The 25,951-nt window shown below is 38.8% G+C and overlaps 1 protein-coding gene and 1 non-coding gene across 2 annotated transcripts; one reads left to right on the forward strand and one right to left on the reverse strand.

Annotated features, from left to right (window-relative positions):
* Positions 1 to 13,114: 13,114 nt before the first annotated feature.
* LOC147792417 (small nucleolar RNA Z247) lies at positions 13,115 to 13,254 on the forward strand. The gene has a single exon (XR_015421560.1). It is a non-coding gene; the product is annotated as a small nucleolar RNA Z247 (small nucleolar RNA).
* A 7,247-nt stretch (positions 13,255 to 20,501) lies between these two features.
* LOC111796756 (putative carboxylesterase 18) lies at positions 20,502 to 23,866 on the reverse strand. The gene is made up of 2 exons (XM_023679509.2): positions 23,206 to 23,866; positions 20,502 to 21,024 (listed from the first exon to the last, which is right to left on the reverse strand). Exons 1-2 carry the CDS (start codon positions 23,776 to 23,778, stop codon positions 20,605 to 20,607), a joined length of 993 nt encoding a protein of 330 aa, XP_023535277.2. The 5' UTR covers positions 23,779 to 23,866; the 3' UTR covers positions 20,502 to 20,604.
* Between the last annotated feature and the right edge of the window lie 2,085 nt (positions 23,867 to 25,951).

Genomic DNA, 25,951 nt, shown 5'->3' on the forward strand with positions numbered 1-25,951 from the left:
GTGGTATTTAAGTCAAGACCATGACACATGCATAACATAGTGGTATTTGGTATAACATAGTGGTATTTAAGTCAAGACCATGACACATGCATAACATAGTGGTATTTGGTATAACATAGTGGTATTTAAGTCAAGACCATGACACATGCATAACATAGTGGTATTTGGTATAACATAGTGGTATTTAAGTCAAGACCATGACACATGCATAACATAGTGGTATTTAAGTCAAGACCATGACACATGCATAACATAGTGGCATTTGGTATAACATAGTGGTATTTAAGTCAAGACCATGACACATGCATAACATAGTGGTATTTGGTATAACATAGTGGTATTTAAGTCAAGACCATGACACATGCATAACATAGTGGTATTTAAGTCAAGACCATGACACATGCATAACATAGTGGTATTTAAGTCAAGACCATGACACATGCATAACATAGTGGTATTTGGTATTTAAGTCAAGACCATGACACATGCATAACATAGTAGGTTCATGTGCGCGTGGTGGTTATTTTTCTCGAAAGAAATTAATGTTATGAGGTTAGAGCCATCTACTACTAAGTGTTTTGTTGGGCCACTGAAGAACTAGCCTGTCATCCTTCTGTGAAACCAGCCTCACGCAGTGTCTCCCAATTCTAATGACAGTGAACTAAAAGGCCTTCGCCCAAACCCCTCTCAAGAATGGGCAGGCCAGACTTTATCTTGGATGACCTTACCCAATGGACAGCCCCAATCTTCAACAATCTCATTGCCCCATTTTGGTCACAAGCTCACACTAACAAGCTCAACAAATGTGAAGCATTTGAATGTTACTTATAAACAAGGTGGTTAATACTAATTTTTCCAAGTGTGGGAACTTTTCTAGTTTTCATTGACCCATCATCAACACCATGTGTTTTTTTTTTTTTGTTTTTTTTTTTATGATTTTTGTGACATTTTAAAAGTTAGATAAGAATGAAGTATTTAGTAAGTATTTAAATATCGATTGACTAGGTCCTATCTAATAAATAAAAACAAATTAAACACTAAATCTAAATAAGAAAAAAAGTAACGACACGACAATTAAATATACAATTTAATCCAATTATAACATGGTTTTGTTCAAAATATTACAAATCGGGAATAGAATTATAAAAGAAAATACGGGCTTTACTCATCGTATTCATGACTTAGCAGGTGACCACGGGCTTTACTCTAGGCTATAAGTGTATTGCTCTTGTTGTGCACAGTTGTGGCTAGCTGCCTTAGTCTACGAAGCCGTAACCGGTATCTGAAGATGAGGCCCTATCGGCATAGACTCCGTACCAGGCAGGGACAACATGATGAGTGCTAGTCTGCTCGTCATCCTTGGAAGTTTAGTATGTGAACCTATCCCACATGATCAATGCCCTACAACAGAATAGATCAATCGTACAGGGTAAAGCATCAAACCACCGAGTCTCACATCCCTAACCAGCCTCACGCCTAGCTCAACGGTACCGTATCAGAGTGGAAAGGAAAGTGGGCGTACTCAGACACTATACTGGCTGGTGTCAACCTAGGAGACTACCTTTGTCATTTCTAGATGTCGTGGAGGGTTACTTCATTCTTAGGGAGACCTAGGCAGTTTAAATCTCATTTCTCGTTTCCATGACATTCAGGGTTAGCTCCTCGAGTCAAAGCAATCTCTAGGTGCACACAAGTCTAAACCTCTAATGGTTCACAATCGTGAGGTGCAAGGTTTACTTGAAATGTACTAACCTGGGTCAACATGTAAACTGCACTACTTGTAGCACCATAATTTAACTGTGCCCGGTCGTGCATGCTTTTCTAGGTAGTTATTCCTATCGATCAACTAAGCACGTAATCAACAATTCAAACTTTACCTTAGTCATATCTTGGAACCAAAAAAGGTCTATTGGATTCCTTGGGCGACTAGGTGGATTAACTTGGACTTTCGACTCCACACTTTTATATTCTGACTCCTCGAGTCTTTCTTAGTCTAAAAGAGCTAGGGTCTAGACCCTTTGACAGAAGCTCACGATCATAAGGCGCTCAATCTACTGATGGCATCCTAACCTAGATCATCCTCTAGCAAACCTAACTATAACACCGTAGTTCTGTGCAGATAAACACGCTCTATATGGAAAACACATAGTCAAACACTTGGAGCTAGCATATACGGTAACTTTGCCATAACATACTTGCAGTATATACTCATCCAAAAACACCTTTTCGAAGTCCTTAAAAAGCATTTTCTAACCACCGAAGGTAAGAAATTCTCACATCTAACACGTCCTAGCGATGCCTACAAGTATTCCTTGCCTAAAGTTCGTGGAGTTACTTATATAAATGACGCATGCTTTCCTAAACTAACTTTTTTGCGTGTTAGAAGCTCCAAACTTTTTGAAATCTCATTAGTAGGTCCTAAATGAAGCAAAATTAGGGTCAACATCAAAATCGAGATGGTGAACGGTCCAAAAATGACCTTGCACGTATGAAGAGAACATTCCACACACAATTGTCACGCACTTGTGGGGGAGAGCGAATTGCACCTAAAAGCTGCTGCGTGTCGCGTGGTGAATGGTCGCCTCAACTAGAAGGCACGTTTCGAATCCCATAGTGCGCAAATCTGTCACATTTTCCCCATAATAACATGCATAAGTCGTACATAACATTATAAAGGTTATAATAAGTTTCGGTCTCTAAGGGTAGTTTCGTCATTTCCTATAAGTCTTGGCTTATATCCAAAATGTGTCTTAGATTCTAAATATGATTCAAACACGTTGAAATATTGGGTAAGCCTATCCGTATAGATAGACCCTACTTATAATCTAAGTCATTTATGGAGGTAATAAACTCTTCATCCATTTAGCGGAAGCATTCTGAACCGTTTCGATTTTATTAAGAATTTGCAAGACTACTTGGAAGTATTTCAATAATGTAGAAGTTCTTCTACATTCCACATGATCTTCTTACTATGATTCGAACATAAGATCAAGGCTTGTTGAAGCATATTAAATAAAAATTTTAAAGGGATTGGAGACGGAGAATTTTTAGAAAAAAAAAATTTCATTTAAAAGACGTTGAATTTTTATTTTTATTTTTTAAATATTAACTTTAGGGATATTTTGGTAATTTGACACTTTAAAGTATTTTGTTGAGACAAATACAAACTTTTTGTAAACATTTCTTAACGTTTTTGTTCATTTTGTAAACATTTCTTAGACATCTTATCTTTGTTCGGGTATCTTAACGGTGGAGTCTTACAAATTCTCCCCTATTTTAAAATTTTCGTCCTCGAAGTTCACTAATCTTACCTTGCCTTGGGCACTGTTCCTTAGTTATGTCCGTCTAAGTTTCATAAAGGGCCTTTCGTAGGTTTTCGTTCTTCTACTTATTCTACTTGGGCACTGTTTCACTAATCTTTGTCTATATATACGAGCCCACCTAGTAGGTTCTCAACCTTGTTGGGCCACTCTAGAACTAGCCTGTCATCCTTCCACCGAAGGAAGTTGTTCTGTGAAACCAGCCTCACACAGTGTCAGCCATCCATTGCATTGAGCCTTGTTGGGCCACTCTAGAACTAGCATGTCATCCTTCCACCGAAGGAAGTTGTGTGAACTAAAGGTGTTCGCCCAAACCCCAAAGCCCAACTCCCTCCTTGGAATGTTAAAGGACCTTAACTCAATGGACAGCCCCAATCTTCAACCATCTCATTGCCCCCATTTGGGTCACAAGCTCACACTAACAAGCTCGGCGAATGGGAAGGATTTCAATGCTAATTATAAACAACGTGCTTAATACTAATTTTTCCAATGTGGGATTAATGAGTGCGAGTACTTTCCCATGAAATATAACTCCTTTTAAGGGATTAAATTTCAATTAAATTTGGTGTCTTAGTTTCACATAAAATACAAATTTTTAACTTTTTTAACTGAGCACGTAATACAAAGTTATCAATGTGGAGACGAGTAGAGTATCCTATACATGAGTTTTTACTTAGAAATATTTAATCTCTATTTATAAATTCGTTAACTGAGAAGAATATTATTTCACATGATAATCATTTGTGACTTGATCTTAATCGTGAATGAGTTATGAACTTCTGCCTGTGAAGACTTGTCCTTTAACTTATATGGGTGAGAATATACTCAATTCAATATGCCTACCATTTTGGGACTTGACCAAATAGGGAGTTGGGAACATATCACGAAATGAATATCACTCATTTCCACATGAGAAAAGTAGATAAGTTATTATTATGTGTTTATTTCGAGACTTGAACAATGGGTCCCACCCTCTCATTGGCCCAAGAGGTACTTAGTTTATGATTGGATGATAAACAAATTGTTCATTGAGAATCAATGGTACTTAAGGTAAAAAATATAATTACAGAGGTAAAACGAACTTGTAACCAAGCTATAATTATGAACCATTCGTGAAGGATTGACTTGTTTGTAATGATTATATCAATAGACATAACTTGTCTGACATAAGAGTGCAACTCTAAGTCTGACATATAATTAATGAATGAAAATTTATTAATTAAAGAGTTTAATTAATTAAATTTGTATGGTAACACTAATATGTCATACATTTCCCACACTTTCTCCCATTTAAGGTTTTCTTGAAACTCTCTTTCTCAAATCCCTACGAATTTTCTTTTAAGAGGCTCTCACATGTAGGAGTGTATATCAAATCCGAAAATCTAAGAACCCAATCCGACTCAATCTGAATAATAAGGGTTGGGTTGGATTTTTTTTAACCTTATTCGAATCGGGTTGGGTACAGATTCAATATGCAAATGATTGGGTCAATCTAACCCAGCCCGATAACCTAAAAAATAAAAAAAGTAAAATAGATCGAAGCTTGAGAAATCGTCACAAATAGCCCTACATGACTTCAAGGTTTCAAATATAGAATCGAGACTAAAAGACAGAAGCGAAAACAAATAAAAATAAAATAAAATAAAAGATAGAAATCTCATAAAATTTAAAACAGAAAAGAAAGTCAACAACACAGAAATTAAATACAAATTTTAATACAATTATAAGATGATGTTCAAAATAATACAAATTTAATCCAATTATCAAACGATTTACTCATCGCATCTATGACTTATCAGGTGATCATAGACTTTACTCTAGGTTTTAGGTGTATTGCTCTTGTTGTGCACAATCTTGACTAGCTAGCTTAGCCTATGCAGCGGTAACCGATATATGAAGATGAGGCCCTATCAACATAGACTCCGTACCAGGTAGGGACAACATGGCAAATGCTAGCCTGCTCATCATCCAGGGGAGGTTAGTTTATGAACTTATCCAATATGATCAATTCCCTACAACAGGATGGATCAATCGTACAGGGTAATCCATCAAACCACTGAGCTACACATCCCTAATCAACCTCACATCTAACTCAACGGTATCGTACAAGAGTGGTAAGGAAACACAATACCGACTGTTGTTAGCCTAGGAGACTACTTTTTTCATTTCTGGATGCCATGGAGGGTTACTTCATTCTTAAGGGAGCCTAGGCAGTTTAAATCCCTTCTCTTGTTTCCAGGACGTTCGAGGTTAGCTCCTCGAGTCAAAATAATCTCTAGGTGACACAGGTATAAACCTCTGATGGCTCACAATCGTGAGGTGCAAGGTCTACGTGAAATGTACTGACATGGGTCAACATGTTAACTGCACTAGTTGTAACGCCCTAATCTTAATTGTGCTTTGTCATGCATGCAGTACTAGGTAGTTATTCCTATCAATCAACTAAGCACGTAATCTACCATTCAAAATCCACCTTAGTCATATCTGGGAACCAAGGAGGTCTATTGGATTCCCTTGGCGACTAGATGGATTAACCCGAACTTTTGACTCTACACTTCTCTATTCTAACTCCTCGAGTCTTTCTTAGTCTAAAAGAACTATAGTCTAGACCTTCCGACAGTCACTAATGATCAAAAGGCGCTCAGTCTACTGTAGGCATCAAGACCTAGGTCATCCCCTAACAAACCTAACTGTAACGCCCAAGCTCTGTGCAGATAAACACGCTCTACGAAGAAAATACACAGTCAAACACCTGGAGCTAGCATATACTGTATCATGCACACATACAAGCAAACAACGAAAAGCATATAAAAAATCATTCTTCATAAATATCATCATAAGGGCATTTTTGTAATTTCTTACATCATGCATACAACACTCGCATAATGCATATTCCAACGTTTTCTAGCCATGCATATTCCCTTTCAGGCCTCATGTAAAACATAAAATAGCATGGTTCTCAGAAATCTCAACTTAGGACATAATGGTAACTTTACCATAACATACCTATCGTACATACTTATCCAAAAACACCCTTTTGAAGTCCTTAGCATGCATTTTCTAACCACCTAAGGTAAGGAATGCTCACATACTAACACGTCCTAACGATCCCTACAAGTATTACTTGCCTAAAGTTCGTGTAGTTACTTACATGGATGACACTTGCCTTCTCGAGCTAGCTTTTCTGCGTGTTGGGAGCTTTAAACTTCATGAAATCTCACTAGTAGGTCCCGAATAAAAAAAAAAAACAATTAGGGTCTTGAAATCTTACTAGAATATTGTGATTTGTGCTCTTAGCAATTGATCAATGATGTTCCTCAATTGAGCTTGCATGATTGTTTAGATAATATTTTTCGTGCATTAAGTGATTGATATGATTATCTAATAAGCATGCATGAATGTACTATATCAAGAATAGGGAGGTAGAGCTAGATTGATTCCCATTGATATGAGTTAGAGCGTTTTTCATAGATCAAACACCCTAGGATTGTGGGTGGCGACTAGTGGTCGAGACTATAATGCTTTCATAAATTAATTAGCCCTGAAGATGTAGTCCCGAGTGTCCTTAAAACATGAGTTTGAGATTTAAACCGCCTAAACATCCTAAAAACCTAGTAAACTCACTGTCACCCAAGAAAATCAAAAAGAGCTTATGAGGCCACTGGTAGCATGAACGGTATCACTAGAATCCGACCACTTTCTATTTTCTTGGATACCACAAAAAAGAGTTTATGACTTTCGTTCAAAGGTTTTGAGTTTGACTCAATCAAATCATTGGAGTATAACTCGCATTTGTAGCAGAAATTACGAAAAGAGCTCTCTGAAGTTAAGAAATTGCTTGGCCTTTGCCCTAGTGTTAAGATGTGCTAGATGACATATAAAAGTTAGTGAAGTTTAATGATTATAGATAAATGACTTGCTAGAGTACTAACATAAAATAACTTGGGACTTGCACTAGAATATGGATGCACAGCGAGTGAATCCTGGATTGTCTACGTTCTCGAAGGTGAGAGGTAGGGGTACATGGTCCAGGTCTCGGTTGGATTCGGTTGGGTTGAGGAATTTTTTTTAACTAACCAAAAAATTTTCACAATCCAACCCAACCCTCTATTTTCGGGTTGTTCCAAATTGAGAAGAGATAAGAAGTGGAGAAACAACCTACCGCCGAGTGGAGAATCTGATGAGAAACACAAAGCATAGAAGTCCGACGAGAAACACAGAGCAGAAAAGTCCGTCGAGAAACAAAGAGCATAGAAGTTCAACAAAAATAGAACGGAAATTCGAGCAGAGAGAGAGTCGGCGACGACGCCGATGAGATCAAGTGGAGAAATGGGAGCTGAGAAGAGAGTCTGACGGAGAAATAAAGAGGTGACTGGCGAGCGATGTCAACGTCCACTATAAGATGAGAACGACGTCAACGGAGAAGACGAACGCTGCAGAGAGAAAATGATATAGATGATCATCATACAATTATCAATTCAATCTTGAGGAGAGAAAGTCTGCACCCTGAGAGTGCATGTGCACCACATGGTAGGGTCTGACAACATGACTCATGGGCGGGCTGCGTGGGCTTCTACTACGTGGGCTTGGGCCTTTTTTTTAAGGTTTCTGGGTTGGGTCAGGTTGTCCCAATAATTTGAATTTTGAACCCAAACTCATCCCGAATCGGATCGGGTTCTAAAAAATGAACCCAACCCAAACCCAAAGTCCTTTTAAACTCGACCCAACCCTTATAATTCAAGTTGGGTTCTCGGGTTGGCGGATTGAGTGTACACCCCTGATTCAGGTTAGGCAGTTGTTAAAGGATATGTGCAAACACTCTTTATTAAATCCAAACGGTACCAAGAGGTTCAACATCCTACCTAAGATAGCAAAAGTTTGCATCGTCATTTGAGCAATGGTAGTTCGGTTCACTCACAAAGTTACACATGTTACTGCATGTGAAATTCTCTATTCCATAGAAAAGGGGCAAGATTATGTGATGTAAGTAGGAATAGTAGCAAGGTCTCAATTTTCATCCAACAATTTGGTTATGGAAATTACTTACAACCACATGTATTGAATGATTATTGGTGTGATGTTGTTCAAAGCCTTATGTGGAATACAGTAAAGACCACAATATTGTAGGACCACATAGGCAAACACGAGTTGTTGGGACCCGAGTTAGTCCAGACTACAAATTAGTTCATACAAAAGGTTGAAATGTGTACAACCCATAAAAAACAAAATAGTTACACTGATAATGCGTATAACCTGAAGTTTGAGATAGATGACAAGTTATTCTTGAAGACAACTTTGATGAAAGGCGTCCTAAAGCTTGGATGAAAAGGCAAATTGTATCCATGCTTCATTAGGCGCTTCAAGATTCTAGGTTGGATTGGATCGATGACATATCGATTAGCACTGCAGCTATTGTTCTCTACTATGCATAACATAGCATTGTGACAATGCCTAATAAGAATTTGACCAACCCAACACATGTGGCAAATTATGAGCCCTCACAAATAGACGAAGATCTAAATATGATGTCATGGGACTCTATAGGTGGAGTTGGACTTGGAGGAGCGGAATGAGGCTAGCATTGAGAATATTTAATGATTTCGGTTTAGACCAACCAAATAAGTGGATTTACTATTAGAATTTCTTTGGGCTTGATTGGATGACTTGATTGTATGAGTGACATGTACCTGTGACTCATCTACGTGTCATTTCCTGATGTTATGATATTTTATGATTATGGTATGTTTTAAATGTTATATGATGCATGTATTTCATATGCGTTATTTTTAGGATTGCACAACAACGCACACACTCGATCTAGATGAACATAAAGAACAGGACAGAGAAAATGCAAGGAGAACTCTGGCTAAAAGAATTTGTATTGATGACTTCAAGTATGTATAGAGAAGACAGAGAATAGAAAATTACATTTTCGTTTACTATATATAGCTTTACCAGATTTAACCATCTACTATATATAGCTATTTACCATATATAGCTTTACCAGATATAGCCATTGATCAATCTATAAATAAGAGAGCAGACTCCATAACCTAACCGTTTTGACCAATATCATATTCATGTTGTGCCTAGTGAGACGTCGATGAGCCATTTACACGTATACATGTCTCATATGAGAGTTATGACAAGAAAAAAATGAAAGTATAAAGTGCATCGTAAAGATGTATCATGATTTGAAATTACAAAATCTCATGCATGTTGTATGTCACAAACACAGTACACTTCTCCAGTATATTTTGTATCGGACACATACACCATTATATGATACATGCTCATATCTTTCTATTGGTGGGTTTTTGCAATGTGAGCATGCGCTAGCCCGTAATCAAGCCTAGGGGTACGCACACGAGCCCGCCAAATGAGTTCATGTACATGTGCGGGAACCACATGTAGGGAAGTATTGTGCACTCAACCATACAAGGAAAAAAAAAGTAGAGTCCAAGAAACAAGTTAGGTCTCACCATGAACCATGAAAGCATGTGATTACATTTGTCGACCCTAATAGTGTGGCTACTTACTGAGTATTTGTATATACTCAAACCACGTTTACTATTTTTTAAGATGAACGTAAGTCTCCCATGTACAACTTTGAAAAGTAAACAAATAACTTTTTCTTTTAAAAAATAGCCAAATGAGACACTCACTTATTTTAAATCTATATTAGACTAAAATTGTGACCTAGGAACGAATCGGAACCATATTTGAATAAGAGCGATTCTAAAAAATAAACTTAAATGATTTAGACACACTTCAATGTCGGTAGAAACCATATTATTTACGTATAAACCCATGATCATCTCCATAATTAGCCGATGTGGGACTCTTTACAACAATTCTCTCCTCGAACAAAGTATATCACAGAACCTCCCTTGAGGTCTATGGTGCCCTCGAACAGCTCCCCCTTGATCGAGGCTTGACTTCTTCTCTAGAAACCTTGAACAAAGTACACCCATTGTTCTAACACTTTAGTCACTTTTGACTATACCTTCGAGGTTCGATTTTTTTTGTTTGACATTTGAGAATTCTATTGACATGACTAAATTAAGAGCATGACTCTCATATCATGTTAGGAATCATGGACCTCCACATGCCCACATTAAACAATTGTCTCATAAGAAAATCAATAAGATAAAATAAAATGATATACAAAGTCCTATTTCTTCTCATCAAGCCGCTTTACTTACCTTGTTCAATCTGGTTTAGGAGCATGCAAGGTTCACCCGTGTTGAAAAAGATGTAGTTGCTATTTTTATGTTTTAGTTCTTGAATATCAGATCACTGGTATCGTAGATATGATCTTATGCTAAATTCTTGCCATGATATTCTGGTTTCTATTAGTATTTTATTTTTATCTTATGTTAACCACGACCTATAAATATGTTAACCACTGCCTAAAGGAATACATCTTCATTGGTACGAGGTATTTTGGGGAAGCCCAAAACAAAGTCATGAGAGCTTATCTCAAAGTGGACAATATCATACCATTGTGAAGAGTCGTGATTCCAACCATGGTATCAAAGCCATGTCCTAAATTTAGCCATGAAAATAGAATCCTCAAATATCAAACAAAGAATTGCGAGCCTCGAAGCTGTATTCAAAAGTGACAAAAGTGTCGAACAAAGGGTGTACTTTGTTCGAGGGCTCCAGAGAAAGGAGCAAGCCTCAATTAAGAGGAGGTTGTTCGAGGACTCCATAGTAGTGCGCTTTGTTCGAGGGGAGGATTGTTGAGGATTGTTGGGAGTGAGTCCCACATGGGCTAATTTAGAGAATGATCATGGGTTTATAAGTAAAGGACTACATCTTTATTAGTATGAGGCCTTTGGGGAAAGCCCAAAACAAAGCCATGAATGTTCAAAGCGGACAATATCATACCATGGTTGAGAGTCGCGATTCCTAACAGTCCCCCCTCCTCGGCCCTCCACAAACACACCCCGAGAATGGATGAGATCCAATGGTGAATAATTGCCCAACCGCTTGTTGATAGCTTTGTACCTAGTTGCTGGTCTGCTTCACATGGGTCCCCCTTTTTTTCATACTTCTGTTATTCGACTTTTGCCGGAGAAAGATATTATGACCTTAATGATGCTTGCGTTGGGTATAATAATAAATACTCAGGATGAGTCCCCCTTAACTACACTATGCCTTTCAGTTTTTGTTTTGTTTAGTGTCATTTTCTTGTTTGATCTCTCACGCTAATACTTCATTCTTTTTCCCGTTGTTATCCACTCCTATAAAATGCTAAACAAGCCGGGCCATCCTCTTTATCCTCATTGGACTCAAGGACATCGATAACCCCTAAAGTCAATGATTGTGTAGCTAAGAGCTGCCAGCAGCAACTAAAGGTGGAAGGCAAGATTTATCCAGTGTGAGATATCACATTGTTCGAGAGACCCGATCATTTTTTTTTGCTATAGAATATGTTGACAATCATCCCGACTCTACCACCCCAAAGAAAGGCCCCATAGCAGCCAACAAATCCAATTCAAAATGAGAATAGATTAGGTGGGGAAATTTTTAATTCGAAATAAAAGCACAATGCGGGCAGCCACCCTAAACGTAAGCCTATTTGTCATTAAAGGAACCAATGAATTATTTTTAGCCTATTTTCTTTTTTAATGTGGTCTATGATAGAGACTTGGGCTTCCCATCCCCTACTATATAATGACATTTTTAAAACTAATCTTGCTAACATGTCACATCATATTAATAATGAATATGGGCTACAAACGTTCATTAAATATTTTATTCTTTCGTAAAATCTTTCTAAATACGGTTCGAAATTTTTTGAGAATTTTGAGTGAGGCGTTCTATTTATAAGTATTTGAGAATGTTTTCTACTCATCTACTTACTTCTATATGGGAATGAGTGAATTTCATCTCTTAAAATTACGTTCTTAGCTCCTTATTTGGTCAAGTTTCCAAAATGGTAGACTCCTATTGAATTGGATACCAAAGTCATTCTCGTTCATGCAAATCATCAAAGGACAAGCTCTCACAGATAGGAGTTCATTGTTAAACCTAAATAACTGTATATACTAAAATAATCTAAGATTTACTAGTTGTTACCAAATCTATGATTTAAAGGGTTTGTTACCAAATCTATGATTTTATGGTTTATTATCAAATCATAGATTTGGAATGTAATCTACATTATACGCATCTATAAATACATGAGGTCGTGACCCATATAGGTCATCGTGCCATTCAATCTAACATGGTATCAGAGCCAAAGTTTATTTTTTAAACTCCTCGCCATGTCTTCTTCCTCCTCTCCATCCACCATCTCCAACACCGTCTCAACTACCATGGCGACTTTTGGCCCAATCCCTCTACACCATGTTGTCACAATTCGTCTAACCAAAAACAACTTCATCATATGGCGTGCCCAGCTCCTCCCCTACCTACGGAGTACGAAGCTTATGGGCTACCTCGATGGCACCAATGTTGCACCTGCCAAGCTGATCCCTTCCTCAACTGCTGCTGGTGCTGAGCTGGTCTCTAATTCGGCCTATAATCAGTGGTATGATCAGGATCAACAAGTCTTTAGCGGCCTTCTCTCCTCCATGTCTGAGGAGATTCTTCATGATGTGGTTGGCGCTACTACGTCCAAGGAGGCGTGGGATACCCTGCAGCGGATGTTTTCATCGTCAACTCGTGCTCGCACTACTCAGATTCGTGTTGAGCTCGCCACGTCCAAGAAACGAGATCAATCTGCTGCAAATTATTTTTGCAAGATCAAAGGGCTAGCCACCGAGCTGGCCGCCGCCGGCTCTGCCTTGCAGGATGATGATGTGATCGCGTATCTTCTCGCTGATCTTGGCCCTGACTATGATCCCTTCGTCACCTCAATGACTACCAAGAGTGAAGCCCTCACCCTTGATGATGTGTTTGCACATCTAATGACGTATGAAGCTCACCAACTACAACACCAGGCTGAACTTCAGTTAAATCCGGGATCTTCGGCCAATTATACTGGTCGTGCTGAACTTCAGTTAAATCTTGGATCTTCTGCCAATTATGCTAGTCGTGGTGGTCAGCAGAAGAATCGTGGGCGTAGGGATCGTGGTCGTGGTCGTTCTCAAGGTTATGCACCCTCTCGTCCTGCTGGTGATCGTCGTGGCCCTTCTGCTCGTCCTTCCTGCCAGATCTGCGGCAAAGTGGGGCATACTGCTATCCGCTGCTGGCATAGGATGGATGAGTCCTATCAAGATGAACCTTCTTCTGCTCCTCCTACGGCACTGGCGGCTACTTCCTCTTACAAGATTGACCCAAAGCGACACAGGCGCTACGGACCATATCACCAGTTGGATCGTCTCGCTGTGCGTGAACGTTATCATGGAGGTGAACAAGTTCAAGTCGGCAATGGAGCAGGTTTGCGTGTTTTGCATACTGGTCATTCTTTAATTAATACTGCTACTCGTCCTCTTGCGTTGCGTAATATTTTGCATGTGCCTGAAATTTTCAAACATCTTCTTTCTGTTCATAAATTTTCTCGTGATAATGACGTATTTTTTGAATTCCATCCTTGGCATTTTTCTATAAAGGGTCGACAGTCGAGGAAAAGTCTCCTAAATGGGAGGTGTGAATCTGGTCTTTATCCTATTAAGCCATCCGATGTCGATAATCTCAAGCACGCCTTGGTGAGCAGATCTACTACTCACGCCCAATGGCATGCACGTCTTGGACATCCTTCATCTCAAGTAATAAAATCCATTTTGCGTCTAAATAATATTTCGTGTGCTAGTGAGTCATCTTTGTCAGTTTGTAATGTGTGTCAGTTAGCAAAGAGTCATCAATTACCATATACTAGTTCTTCCCATAGGTCTTCGTCACCTTTGGAACTTATTTTTTCGGATGTTTGGGGCCCTGCACCTCCATCTGTTGGGGGTTTTAAATATTATATTAGTTTTATTGATGATTTCAGTAAATTTTCGTGGATCTATTTGATGCATGATCGTACAGAAGCTCCTCGTATATTTTTGCAATTCCAAGCTCATGTTGAGCGCCTCCTAGATACTAAAATCAAGTGGGTCCAATCTGATTGGGGTGGGGAATATCAGAAAATTCATAACACATTTTTTCGTTCCCTTGGAATTGGTCATCGTGTTTCGTGCCCTCACACACATCAACAAAATGGGTCTGCTGAACGCAAGCATCGTCATATTGTTGAAACTGGCCTACCCTTCTAGCTCATGCTCATGTACCTATTAAATTTTGGGACGACGCGTTTCTTACAGCCACATATCTCATCAATCATCTTCCTACTCGTGTCATCTATAAAAAAATGCCCCTTAGAGCTTCTTTTTCATACCCCACCAAATTACTCCTTATTAAAAAATTTTGGGTGTGCTTGTTGGCCTCATCTTCGTCCTTATAACAAACAAAAGCTCTCTTTTCGATCAAAGAAATGTGTCTTTCTAGGCTACAGTTCTTCACATAAAGGGTATAAGTGTCTTGACACCGATTCTGGTCGTGTCTATATGTCTAGAGATGTCATATTTGATGAAAATGTTTTTCCATTCAAGAGAGCCCCACCTAATTCTTCCCCAATCATGCAGTCGACGCATAATGCCCCTGATTTGTGCACCTTGCATTTGGGTAATAGCAGTACTAATTTGGAGAATGATCACATGCATATGTCTGGGCCTACTAACTCTTTGGATGCAGAAAATTTGGTGTCTACATCAGCTTCGGAATTGCCGCAACAATCCTCTGCGTCGCTGCCATGCGAATCGGCGTTGGTTGTTCCGCCAATGATTGAGGCCTCGGCTCCTCCGCCAGCAGATGATATTGCGCAATGCCCGATCGAATCCTCGGCCGCTGGTCAACCAACTGCTGTAGCATCGGTTGCTCCCCTCGCAACGGCTGATACGACCGTCCCCTCAAATGTGGATCCTGCACCTACTACTCATCCGTATGGTACTCGATTGAAGCACAATATCAAGAAACCCAAGGTGTGTACAGATGGAACAGTAACATATCTTGTAGCTCGGTCTTCTGCCTCTAAACATACTTCACATATTACTGCTATGGAGCATCCCCTCTAGCGTCAGACAATGAATGATGAATTTCAGGCACTTCAAAAAAATAAGACATGGCACTTAGTTCCTCCTCGTGCTGGTCTTAACGTTATTGATTGCAAATGGGTTTTCAAACTCAAGCAAAAGCTAGATGGCTCTATTGATCGCTACAAAGCACGCCTGGTTGTTAAAGGTTTTAAACAGCAGTATGGCGTTGATTATGATGATACCTTTAGTCCAGTTGTTAAGCCCACTACCATTCGGCTCTTATTATCTCTTGCTATTTCTCGTGGTTGGGCTATTCGGCAGATTGATATTCAAAATGCTTTTCTTCATGGCTTTCTTAATGAAGATGTTTATATGAAGCAGCCCCCTGGATTTGTGGATTCTCAACACCCTGGTTATCTCTGCAAGCTGGATAAGTCGCTTTATGGCCTTAAACAAGCTCCGCGTGCCTGGTTTTCTCGCCTTAGCTCCAAACTATTACAGCTGGATTTTACACCTTCAAAGGCTGATGTCTCTCTTTTCATTTTTAACAAAACGGGCATTCAAATGTATATCCTCATCTACGTTGATGACATTATTATCATCAGCTTATCTTCTACGGCTACTGAGAAACTTCTTACACAGCTTCAGGATGATTTTGCCGTCAAGGATCTTGGTATTTTGAGTTATTTTCTTGGGATTGAGGTCCGCCATACTTCCAGTGGACTTATTCTGACACAACATAAATACATTCGAGATTTATTAGCCAAAACCAATATGCTCACCTCCAAAGGTGTGCCCACACCTATGCTTCCCAGTGAGAAGTTGTTATTGAATGGTGGTGAAAAGCTCTCACCTGAGGATACTACTCGCTATCGAAGTGTCGTTGGTGCTCTCCAATATTTGTCTCTGACACGTCCTGATGTATCCTTCTGTGTCAACAGAGTGTGTCAGTTCATGTCCTCTCCGACTTCTATACATTGGGCGGCAGTCAAACGAATTCTCCGTTATCTACATGACACTATTGATATGGGTTTGTGTCTTACAAAGTCCAGCACTGATTTGTTGAGTGCCTTTTCAGATGCTGATTGGGCTGGGAATCCTGATGATCGTCGAAGCACTGGAGGCTATGTGATCTTCTTTGGTGGTAATCTTATCTCTTGGAGTTCGAGGAAACAATCGACAGTTTCTCGTTCTAGTACGGAAGCCGAATATAAGGCGGTTGCTGATGCCACTGCCGAATTAATTTGGATCCAAGTCCTCTTGCGTGAGCTCGAGATCTCGCAAGCGCGAGCGCCTAGCCTATGGTGTGACAACATTGGTGCCACCTACCTATCCGCCAATCCAATCTTTCATCGACGGACGAAGCATGTTGAGGTTGATTATCACTTCGTTCGTGAACGAGTATCGACTCGTCAGCTTGATGTTCGACTCATATCTTCCAAGGATCAGCTCGCCGATATCATGACAAAGCCACTGCCAGCTCCTTCTTTTAGCTATTTTAGGCGCAATCTGAACTTAGTAGTACATCGTCCAGATTGAGGGGGGTGTTAAACCTAAAATAGATCATAACTGTATATACTAAAATAATCTAAGATTTACTAGTTGTTACCAAATCTATGATTTGAAGGGTTTGTTACCAAATCTATGATTTTATGGTTTGTTATCAAATCATAGATTTGGAATGTAATCTTCACTATACGCATCTATAAATACATGAGGTCGTGACCCATATAGGTCATCGTGCCATTCAATCTAACATTCATAACTAGAGATGTCTATTTAACCCACGAAGTTAGGGATTCACGAAAGCCCATCTCTGTACGAGGCAGAGAATCTTATTTAAACAAAGAATAATAGAGGGAGTTGAGATCAATTATACATGAAGTAATTGAAAAAAGGAAATTTTAAGGAAAAAAAGGGTCAAATAAGGACCAAGTAGGAGTAAGAAATTTTAAGAAATTTTTTGAATCTTTCACGAAAAAAAAAAAATTACAATATTCGGAAATGGACCATTACCAAAATGCCTCTAACTTTCATAATATTTACAAAAATGCCACTCATTTTCTCCGAATTTTTTAGAGATAGACTCATTAACTTATATCTCATATTAATGGAGATCCAACCATCAACGCCATCCCAAATTTAAACCACCATCAATAGACACGAGAGACTTTAGATCCAATGGTCGGAATTTAATTTGGAAGTCGATAGGTGGATGGGTCACATCCAACATGGTGACAACCACCATTATAAATAGGAGACTTGATTGAACGATTTGGGACAAGAATCAAGCTTTGAGAGCTCTTAAATCACGAGTAATGGGAGATTAATTTTTGGGTCTCTTGCCACTAAGTTTCTCCAAATTCGTGAGTGTTAAGGATATTTAGTAATAAATTATAGTTTACCATATATATCATATTTGATATTTTATTATAAATATCTAATATTTGCCTTGTTATCGTAGGTATCTTTCCATTTATTGTTATTTCCATTTATTACTATTTCCATATCATTGTAATTTATTTGATTATAAATAAGATAACTTTCACACCACACCTGTGTGGTGGATTAATCAAACATTATTAGTGAGCTACAATCTACGATTTTTCCTCGAATCAATCCCTACACATTCCGAAAAAAGTTGCCCATAAATTTTGTGAACAAGTCTAAGGTTGAAAGTGGTCGTAGTCCCTTTCTCCAATTAAGCTTGAATTTGAAATATGATGTTACACACAATTCATCCTGTCCAACCTATCCCATTCATTTTTCTACACTATCAAAGAGTAATTCTTATAATGATCATGAAGACTAATAAGCTCGGGAGACGCATGCATTCGAGATTTCAGTTTAGAGTAGAATTTGGGGTAAGTTTCAATTTCCTTTCTATAGTCCCTTTCATTTCAAATGGATGATTCCTTTAGTTTTAGGGAACTAAAATGTCTTGGTTTGAAGGGGTCGGGATCGAGCTACTCAAAATAATTTCTTAAACTTGAGGGAAATATGAAGAAGTTTCGTGAAGAAATCGTGGCTTGAAAGTGTCTCAATCGTTCTAACCAATAAGAAATTCCAGTGGGTTTACTTCGACGAGGATATAGATTTTTCATCGACTTTGAAGGTCTATAACTCGAGCTACATCACATGCTAAGGTATGCAATCACTTCTATCCTCTTCCTTGATGTACCATCTACAATGTATATGAAGTACTTGGGGCCAAAGTGTTGGGATATGGAGAATTACTTGGGGCCAAAGTGTTGGGATATGGAGCCTGATGCCTAGATTTGGTAGAGATATATTTGAAAGATATTTCGTAAAGATATGATAGAGATATATAGTAGATATTTGGTAAAGTTTTGATACACATATATTTGTTAGATTATACTTGGTAGGTTTAAATCTTTTAAACTTATATTTAGTAAATTGAAACCCTATATATATCACATTAGTCCGTGTTTCCAAAAATGTTTTTTTTTTCAATTCATGTATTTTCTCTTGTTGTACATACCTGAAGTCATCAATAAAATCTTTAGACAATATTCCTCCTTGAATTTTCTCTCTCCGGTTCTTTGTGTTCATCTTGATCAAGTGTGTGCGTTATTGAGCGATCCTAACAACTGGTATAAGAGCAAGGCGAGATTTACCATGATCTGTGAAGATGGAAATTTCAAATATTGGAATTGAAAAGTTTGATGAATCCGATTTTAGTTTTTAGAAGATGTAGATTGAAGATTGTCTGTACCAAAAAGGTCTTCACGAACCCCTGTTGGGGTGAAGCCGGATTGTCAAGCCTTAGGGTTGATACGGTTGACACTGTCAAAAAATGCGGTGTTCAATATTATCAAGGAGAAGACAATGTCAGATTTGTTGAAGACGCTGTCAAATATGTATGAGAAACCGTCGGCTATGAACAAGGTGTATTTGATGCGAAGGTTGTTTAATTTACAAATGTCTGAAGGTGGATCTGTTGCTGGTCATATAAACGAATTCAATATGATTACAAGTCAACTGTGTTTGGTGGATATTAATTTCGAAGATGAAATTAAGGCATTGATTTTGATGTCACCTTTACCCGAGTCGTGGGATACTGTTGTTGCTGCGATCAGCAGTTCACGAGGATCTGATAACCTGAAGTTCGATGAAATTCAAGATGTAGTTCTTAGCGAAAGTATTCGCTAACGGGAAATCGGAGATTCATCAGGCAATACTCTCAGTGTTGATCGAGGGGGAAGAAGTAAATCAAAGGGCCCAAACAATGGGCGATCAAAATTAAGAAACCGAGGAAAATCTCCAAACAAACCAAACGTAAAGTGTTGGAGTTGTGGAGAAAAATGTCACTTTCAGACAGATTGTACAAAGAGGAAGCAGAAGCACAAATCAGAGGATGACGATGATTCTATACATTCAGCAGAAAGACATTGGGGAAGCTCTAATCCTCAACGTGGATAGTCCGATTGGATCTTGAATTTTGGATTCAGGTGCATCTTTTCATTCCTCTCCAAATAAAGAGCTGTGGAAGTTTCGAGAAAGTGTATTTTGCCAACAACAAAGATTTGAAGATTGAAGGAAAATGGGATATCTGCATAAAAACTCTGGCACGAAATCAGTGGACATTAAAAGATGTCAGATATATTCCTAGTCTCAAGAAGAATCTAATCTCTATTGGTCACTTGTATAGCACAAGTTATGCAACAAAGTTTGGGAAGAGTTCGTGGAAATTGTGAAGGGTGCTATGGTGGTAGCACGTGACACAAAATCTCGAACCTTATACACCACTGCAGGATGTATGAACATAACTGCTGTTGCTGAGAGTGCTTCAAATTCAAGTCTATGGCATAATAGACTTGGACATATGAGCGGTAAAGGAATGAAGATGCTAGAACGAACTTTGGAGCCAGAACCATAAACAAACCATCTCAATCTCCAATATTTCTTCATTTTAAATTTTTTGAGTCCGCTTTTTATTCTGGGTCTAAACTGTGTTCGTATAAACTCTACTTTTATATAATTTAAATATACATATGTACTCCCATTTCAAATGTCTTGTTTTTATTTTGCAAAGATTTTTACCGTGTTTTCAAGTCACGATCCATGCTTCAGAAACCCTCGAAAATCTAATCTTAAGAAGAACGATTATGTTATAAAATTGAAATCTGAGTGAAGTTTCAAACATTCCACGTTATCATATCGAACAAACCATAGCTTCGAAATCAAATCAAAGCCAATATTTTCGTCAATTCATGCTTAAACACGAACACAATTTATACTAACAAACATTTCTGGATGAAATCATTTACATCTCTAATGAGCAAAGAACAATCCTTGAGCTGAGGAACAGCATAAAATCCATGGATGGCATTTGGATATTCAACCAAATCCACTTCTTTATCACTCTCTTTAAGCCACTCGTAGTACTTCATCCCCCAATCTCGTAACTGGTCTCGTCCTCCCACGATTAGCAGCGTCGTCGGAAACTTCTCGTCGGGAAGGTCTCCGGCACCGGGGCCGAACACGTGTGCAGCTGGGTGGTTTCTATTGGACCCATCTGGCAAAAATGCTTTCCAGTACCAATCAGCTTGTTCCAAGCTTAACATTGGGGATTTGCTGAATTGGACCTCTGAATTTGTTCTCTCCTCTCCACCAAAAAATGGTTGTATTGCTATTAAGCCTTTGATGTTCACCTAGTATAATATCATCGTCGTCATTGTATCAAATAAAATATACATTTTGAGTTCTATCAGTGAGCGTGCAGACTAGAGATGTTCATGTGACCCGAATTACTTGATCAACTCAAACTATCGAACCCAAATCATAAAAATGGAGTTGGGTTAGATTTTTTTCGATTTAGGTTAGGTTATTTTTGAAAATCGAAAATTTGGGTCGGTTTGTGTGTTGAAATTTTTTTGGTTTGATCAACCCGACAAACCTGAAAAATAGGGTTACAATCCAACTCAACTCTACCCTAGTTTTAAAATTATTATAAAGGTTAAAAATATTTGACATTTGAAACATTGTTGGTCACGTAACTTATGAATGTTTAATATTTGAGATTTATAAGATTTTAGTTATTAATGTATATGTATTGCGGATAAATATGGTTTTTTTAAATAATTAAAAAAAAAATAACAAACAACCTCAAACCCGAGAGTTCGTTTGAGTTAGGTTGTGAACGATTTTAGTTGTTCGGGTCACCAACCCAATCAACTTGAAATTTCGGGTCGACCTATAAAGATTTCTTCAATCTAATTCAACCCAGCTCAGGTATACTTTTAGTGCGAGATTTTGAATCTCTAACTGTAAAGATAGGAAATACCTAAAAACAGAACCGTTGGTTTGAGTTAGGTTGTGAACGATTTCAGTTGTTCGGGTCACCAACCCAATCAACTTGAAATTTTGGGTCGACCCATAAAGATTTCTTCAATCTAATTCAACTCAACTCAAGTATACTTTTAGTGCGATATTTTGAATCTCTAACGGTAACTATAGCAAATACTTAAAAACAAAAGGTTGGTTTGACGGTTGTGAACGATTTCAGTTGTTCGGGTCACCAACCCAATTAACTTGAAATTTTGGGTCGACCCATAAAGATTTCTTCAATCTAATTCAACCCAGCTTAGGTATACTTTTAGTGCGAGATTTTGAATCTCTAACTGTAACTATAGGACATACCTAAAAACAGAAGATTGGTTTGACGATTGTGAACGATTTTCAGTTGTTTGGGTCACCAACCCAATCAACTTGAAACTTCAGGTCGACCCATAAAGATTTCTTCAATCTAATTCAACCCAACTCAAGTATACTTTTAGTACGAGATTTTGAATCTCTAACTGTAACTATAGGAAATACCTAAAACAGAAGGTTGGTTTGAGTTAGGTTGTGAACGATTTTAGTTGTTCATGTCACCAACCCAATGAACTTGAAATTTCGGGTCGTCCCATCAAGATTTCTTCAATCTAATTCAACCCTACTTATGTATACTTTTAGTGCGAGATTTTGAATCTCTAACTGTAAATATAGGAAATACCTAAAAACAGAAGGTTGGTTTGACGATGGTGAACGATTTTCAGTTGTTTGGGTCACCAACCCAATCAACTTGAAACTTCAGGTCGACCCATAAAGATTTCTTCAATCTAATTCAACCCAACTCAAGTATACTTTTAGTACGAGATTTTGAATCTCTAACTGTAACTATAGGAAATACCTAAAACAGAATGTTGGTTTGAGTTAGGTTGTGAACGATTTCAGTTGTTCGAGTCACCAACCCAATCAACTTGAAATTTTGGGTCGACCCATAAAGATTTCTTCAATCTAATTCAACCCAACACAGGTATACTTTTAGTGTGAGATTTTGAATCTCTAACTGTAACTATAGGAAATACTTAAAAACAGAAGGTTGGTTTGAGTTAGATTATGAACAATTTCAGTTGTTCGGGTCACCAATCCAACCAACTTGAAATTTCGAGTCGACCCATAAAGATTTCTTCCATCTAAATCAACCAAACCCAACTCAAGTATATTTTTAGTGCCAGATTTTGAATATCTAACCATAAATATAAGAAATACCTACGGATAGAGGGTTGGTTTGGGTTAAGTTGTGAAATCTATTCCAGTTGTTCGTGTCACCAACCTAATCAACTTGAAATTTCGGGTCAACCTATAAAGATTTCTCCAATCCAATTTAACCCAACTCTTATATGCTTATAGTCCGAGATTTTGAATCTAGAACTGTAAATATTGGAAATACCTAAAAAAAAATGAAGTTTATTGTAAGGTTTGACTAAATTATATAGAAAATATTGAAGCATTTAAACTATGGGACCTATTAAAAACACAAAAATTAAACTCCATCCAACATCACAAACCTTCTTGAAGTCATATCCAGCTGCTCTGACGGCGACGTGGTGGGCCAAGTTGCCACCGGCACTATCTCCGGCGAGAAAACACCGACCAAGATCAGCTTTCGCCGGAAAAATGACAGAATCAAAGCCGATTTCATCGAGAAATTTCAAACCATCAAATCCATCTTCATAGGGAAGTGGATACCGGTGCTCCGGAGAGAGACGATAATTTACCGACACAACCACAACACGGAGGTCACGTGCAAGTCTCCGACCAAGATCATCGTACGACATCGAACTAGCAGAAAAAAACACAAACCCGCCGCCATGAAAGTACACAACAACTGGTAGACTAACATCAACAGAAACCGAAGACGGAACAAAGAGACGAAACCAGAGATTGCGAGCACGGTCGAAAACGATGTCGCGAGTCGAAACGCCGTTGTTGGGTTTAGAAGAAGGAGAGAATTTGAGGTCGAAGAGGTTTGTTAAGCAACGGTTGACAGTCATGTTAGGGCGGCGACCGATGGAGGTGGCGAACGAGTGGAGACGGAGAAGGACTTGAAACTTCAATGGAAGCTTTGGAGGGTTTTCCATTGCGAGAACGGCTACTAATAACCAAATGTGTACCTTTTATAAGGGTGTGGAAACTTCTCAGTCAATTCGTTCTTGCGTTGCCTATGGCCAGACAACGTATGCTCGAGCTTCTGACCCCGGTTTAAGAAGAAAGTTTTAGAAAACGGGGCAGAGAAAATCTCTCCCAAATAACTTTTATGAGGGTGAGTTAAGCCAATTCGTTTTTGCGTGCCCTACGACCAAGCAACGTATACTCGAGCCTCTGACCCAAGTTCAAGAAGAAAGTTTTAGGAAACGAGGATAGAGAGATTTCGAAAGAGAGTTTGAGAGCAAGATTGAAATTGGTGTTATGTGTACAAGCAAAAAGGCAACAACAACGGCTTATAGTATATAACTATTCGGGTAGGGCTCGTTTTAAAAACCTTGAAGGAAGTCTGAAAGGAAAAGCCTACCGAGGACACTTTCTACTAACGGTAAGCTTAGGCTATTACAAAACGAAAACGCTGAAGGGTACGTATTTTGGTTTGTGGAGGGTTTCCAAACTAGAAAAGTGACCAAAAGACCTTCACATTTATGGCAAAAGGGCCCTAAGTCAATCGCTAGCTATAATGAGTATTAGGTTCCACTTGTCAAAATGTTTAGCCTTATCTAACCACACCCTCTTATTAACGCTTTGATATGCCAATAATGAGAGCGATGACATGCAAATTGGTATTGGTTTCATCGAGCTGTCGTGGTTAACAATGAACCTATACCAATTACATTGGATCAATGTTGGAAATTCATATTAAATTCTATAAAGAATTAATAAATAAACTTTGTTTGGTAACGATTTTGCTTTTAGCTTCTTTTTTTTCTAATTTGTAACCGTTCAAGTCCACTGTTAGTTGATATTGTCCTATTTAGACTTGGACTGTTACAAATGGTATCAGAACTAGACACCAGGCGATATGTCAGCGAAGAGACTGAGCCTCGAAGGGGCTGGACGTAAGGCGGTGTATCAACAAGGACACTGGCCTGAAGGAGGTGGATTGGGGGTTCCCACATAGATCGGAGAAAAATGGTATCAGAGCTAGAAATTGGGCGATGTGCCAACGAAGAAATTGAGCCTCGAAGGGGATGGACGTAAGGCGGTGTGTCAGTAAGGACGTTGGGCCTGAAGGAGGTGGATTGGGGGATCCCACATAGATGGGAGAAGGGAACGAGTGTCAGTGAGGACGTTGGGCCCTGAAGGGGGTGGACTGTGAGATCTCACATCGGTTAGGGAGGAGAACGAAACAATTTTATAAGGGAGTTGAGACCTCTCCCTATCAGACGCGTTTTAAAAACCTTGAGTGGAAGTCCGAAAGAGAAAGCCCAAATAGCACAATATCTGTTAGTGGTGGACTTGGACCGTTATTTCTTCATATTGTCATTGTTAATCACGAAGGAAATAATATACATGAAAATTGACTCCTAACTTTGGATCTATTATCGACCTATCGATTCCTGCCCAATCTTTAAAAATAAGAGTAGTAAATGAGTATAAATATATTCAATAAGTAGTCTTAATCGAGTAGTTATATATCACAATACATACTTCATAGACTATCTCCGAGAAACCATTGGGATAAAACAAGCAATGTGATATACCAGATTCGAAAAATTGAAAATTATTATCTTCAATTTCATTTTTAGGGGTTCAATCATAAATTTTTTTAAATTAAAGTACTGTGGTATCCCACATCTGTTGGGGAGGAGAACGAAACACTCTTTATAAGGGTATGAAAACTTTTCCGTAGCAGACGCGTTTTAAAGCCGGAAAGGGAAAGCCTAAAGAGGACAATATCGGCTACCGGTGGGCCTGGGCCGTTACTAATGGTATTAGAGTCAGACGCGGGGCGATGTGCCAGCGAGGAGGCTGTTTCCCGAAGGAGGGTAGACATGAGGCGATGTGCCAGTAAGGACGTTGGGCCTCGAAGGGAGGGAAAATTTGGTGGTGGTCCCACATCGATTGGAGAAATGAATGAGTGTCAGCGAAGACGCTGAGCCCTAAAGGTATCTCACGTTAGTTGGGGAGGAGAATGAAATACCCCTTTATAAGGGTGTGGAAACCTTTCCCTAGTAGATGCGTTTTAAAGCCTTGAGGGGAAGCTGGAAAGTGAAACCCAAAGAGGACAATATATTGCTACCGGTGGCCTCGACCGTTACAAAT

The sequence above is a fragment of the Cucurbita pepo genome, chromosome 6, assembly GCF_057944985.1.
Source record: "Cucurbita pepo subsp. pepo isolate OVF chromosome 6, ASM5794498v1, whole genome shotgun sequence".
Lineage (NCBI taxonomy): Eukaryota > Viridiplantae > Streptophyta > Magnoliopsida > Cucurbitales > Cucurbitaceae > Cucurbita > Cucurbita pepo.

Coding starts and splice junctions, on each gene's coding strand:
- LOC111796756 (XM_023679509.2), bottom strand. CDS start 23,778: ATGGAAAACCCTCCAAAGCTTCCATTGAAGTTTCAAGTCCTTCTCCGT. Junction 21,025..23,205: donor CTGGATATGACTTCAAGAAG/GTTTGTGATGTT, acceptor ATATTATACTAG/GTGAACATCAAAGGCTTAAT.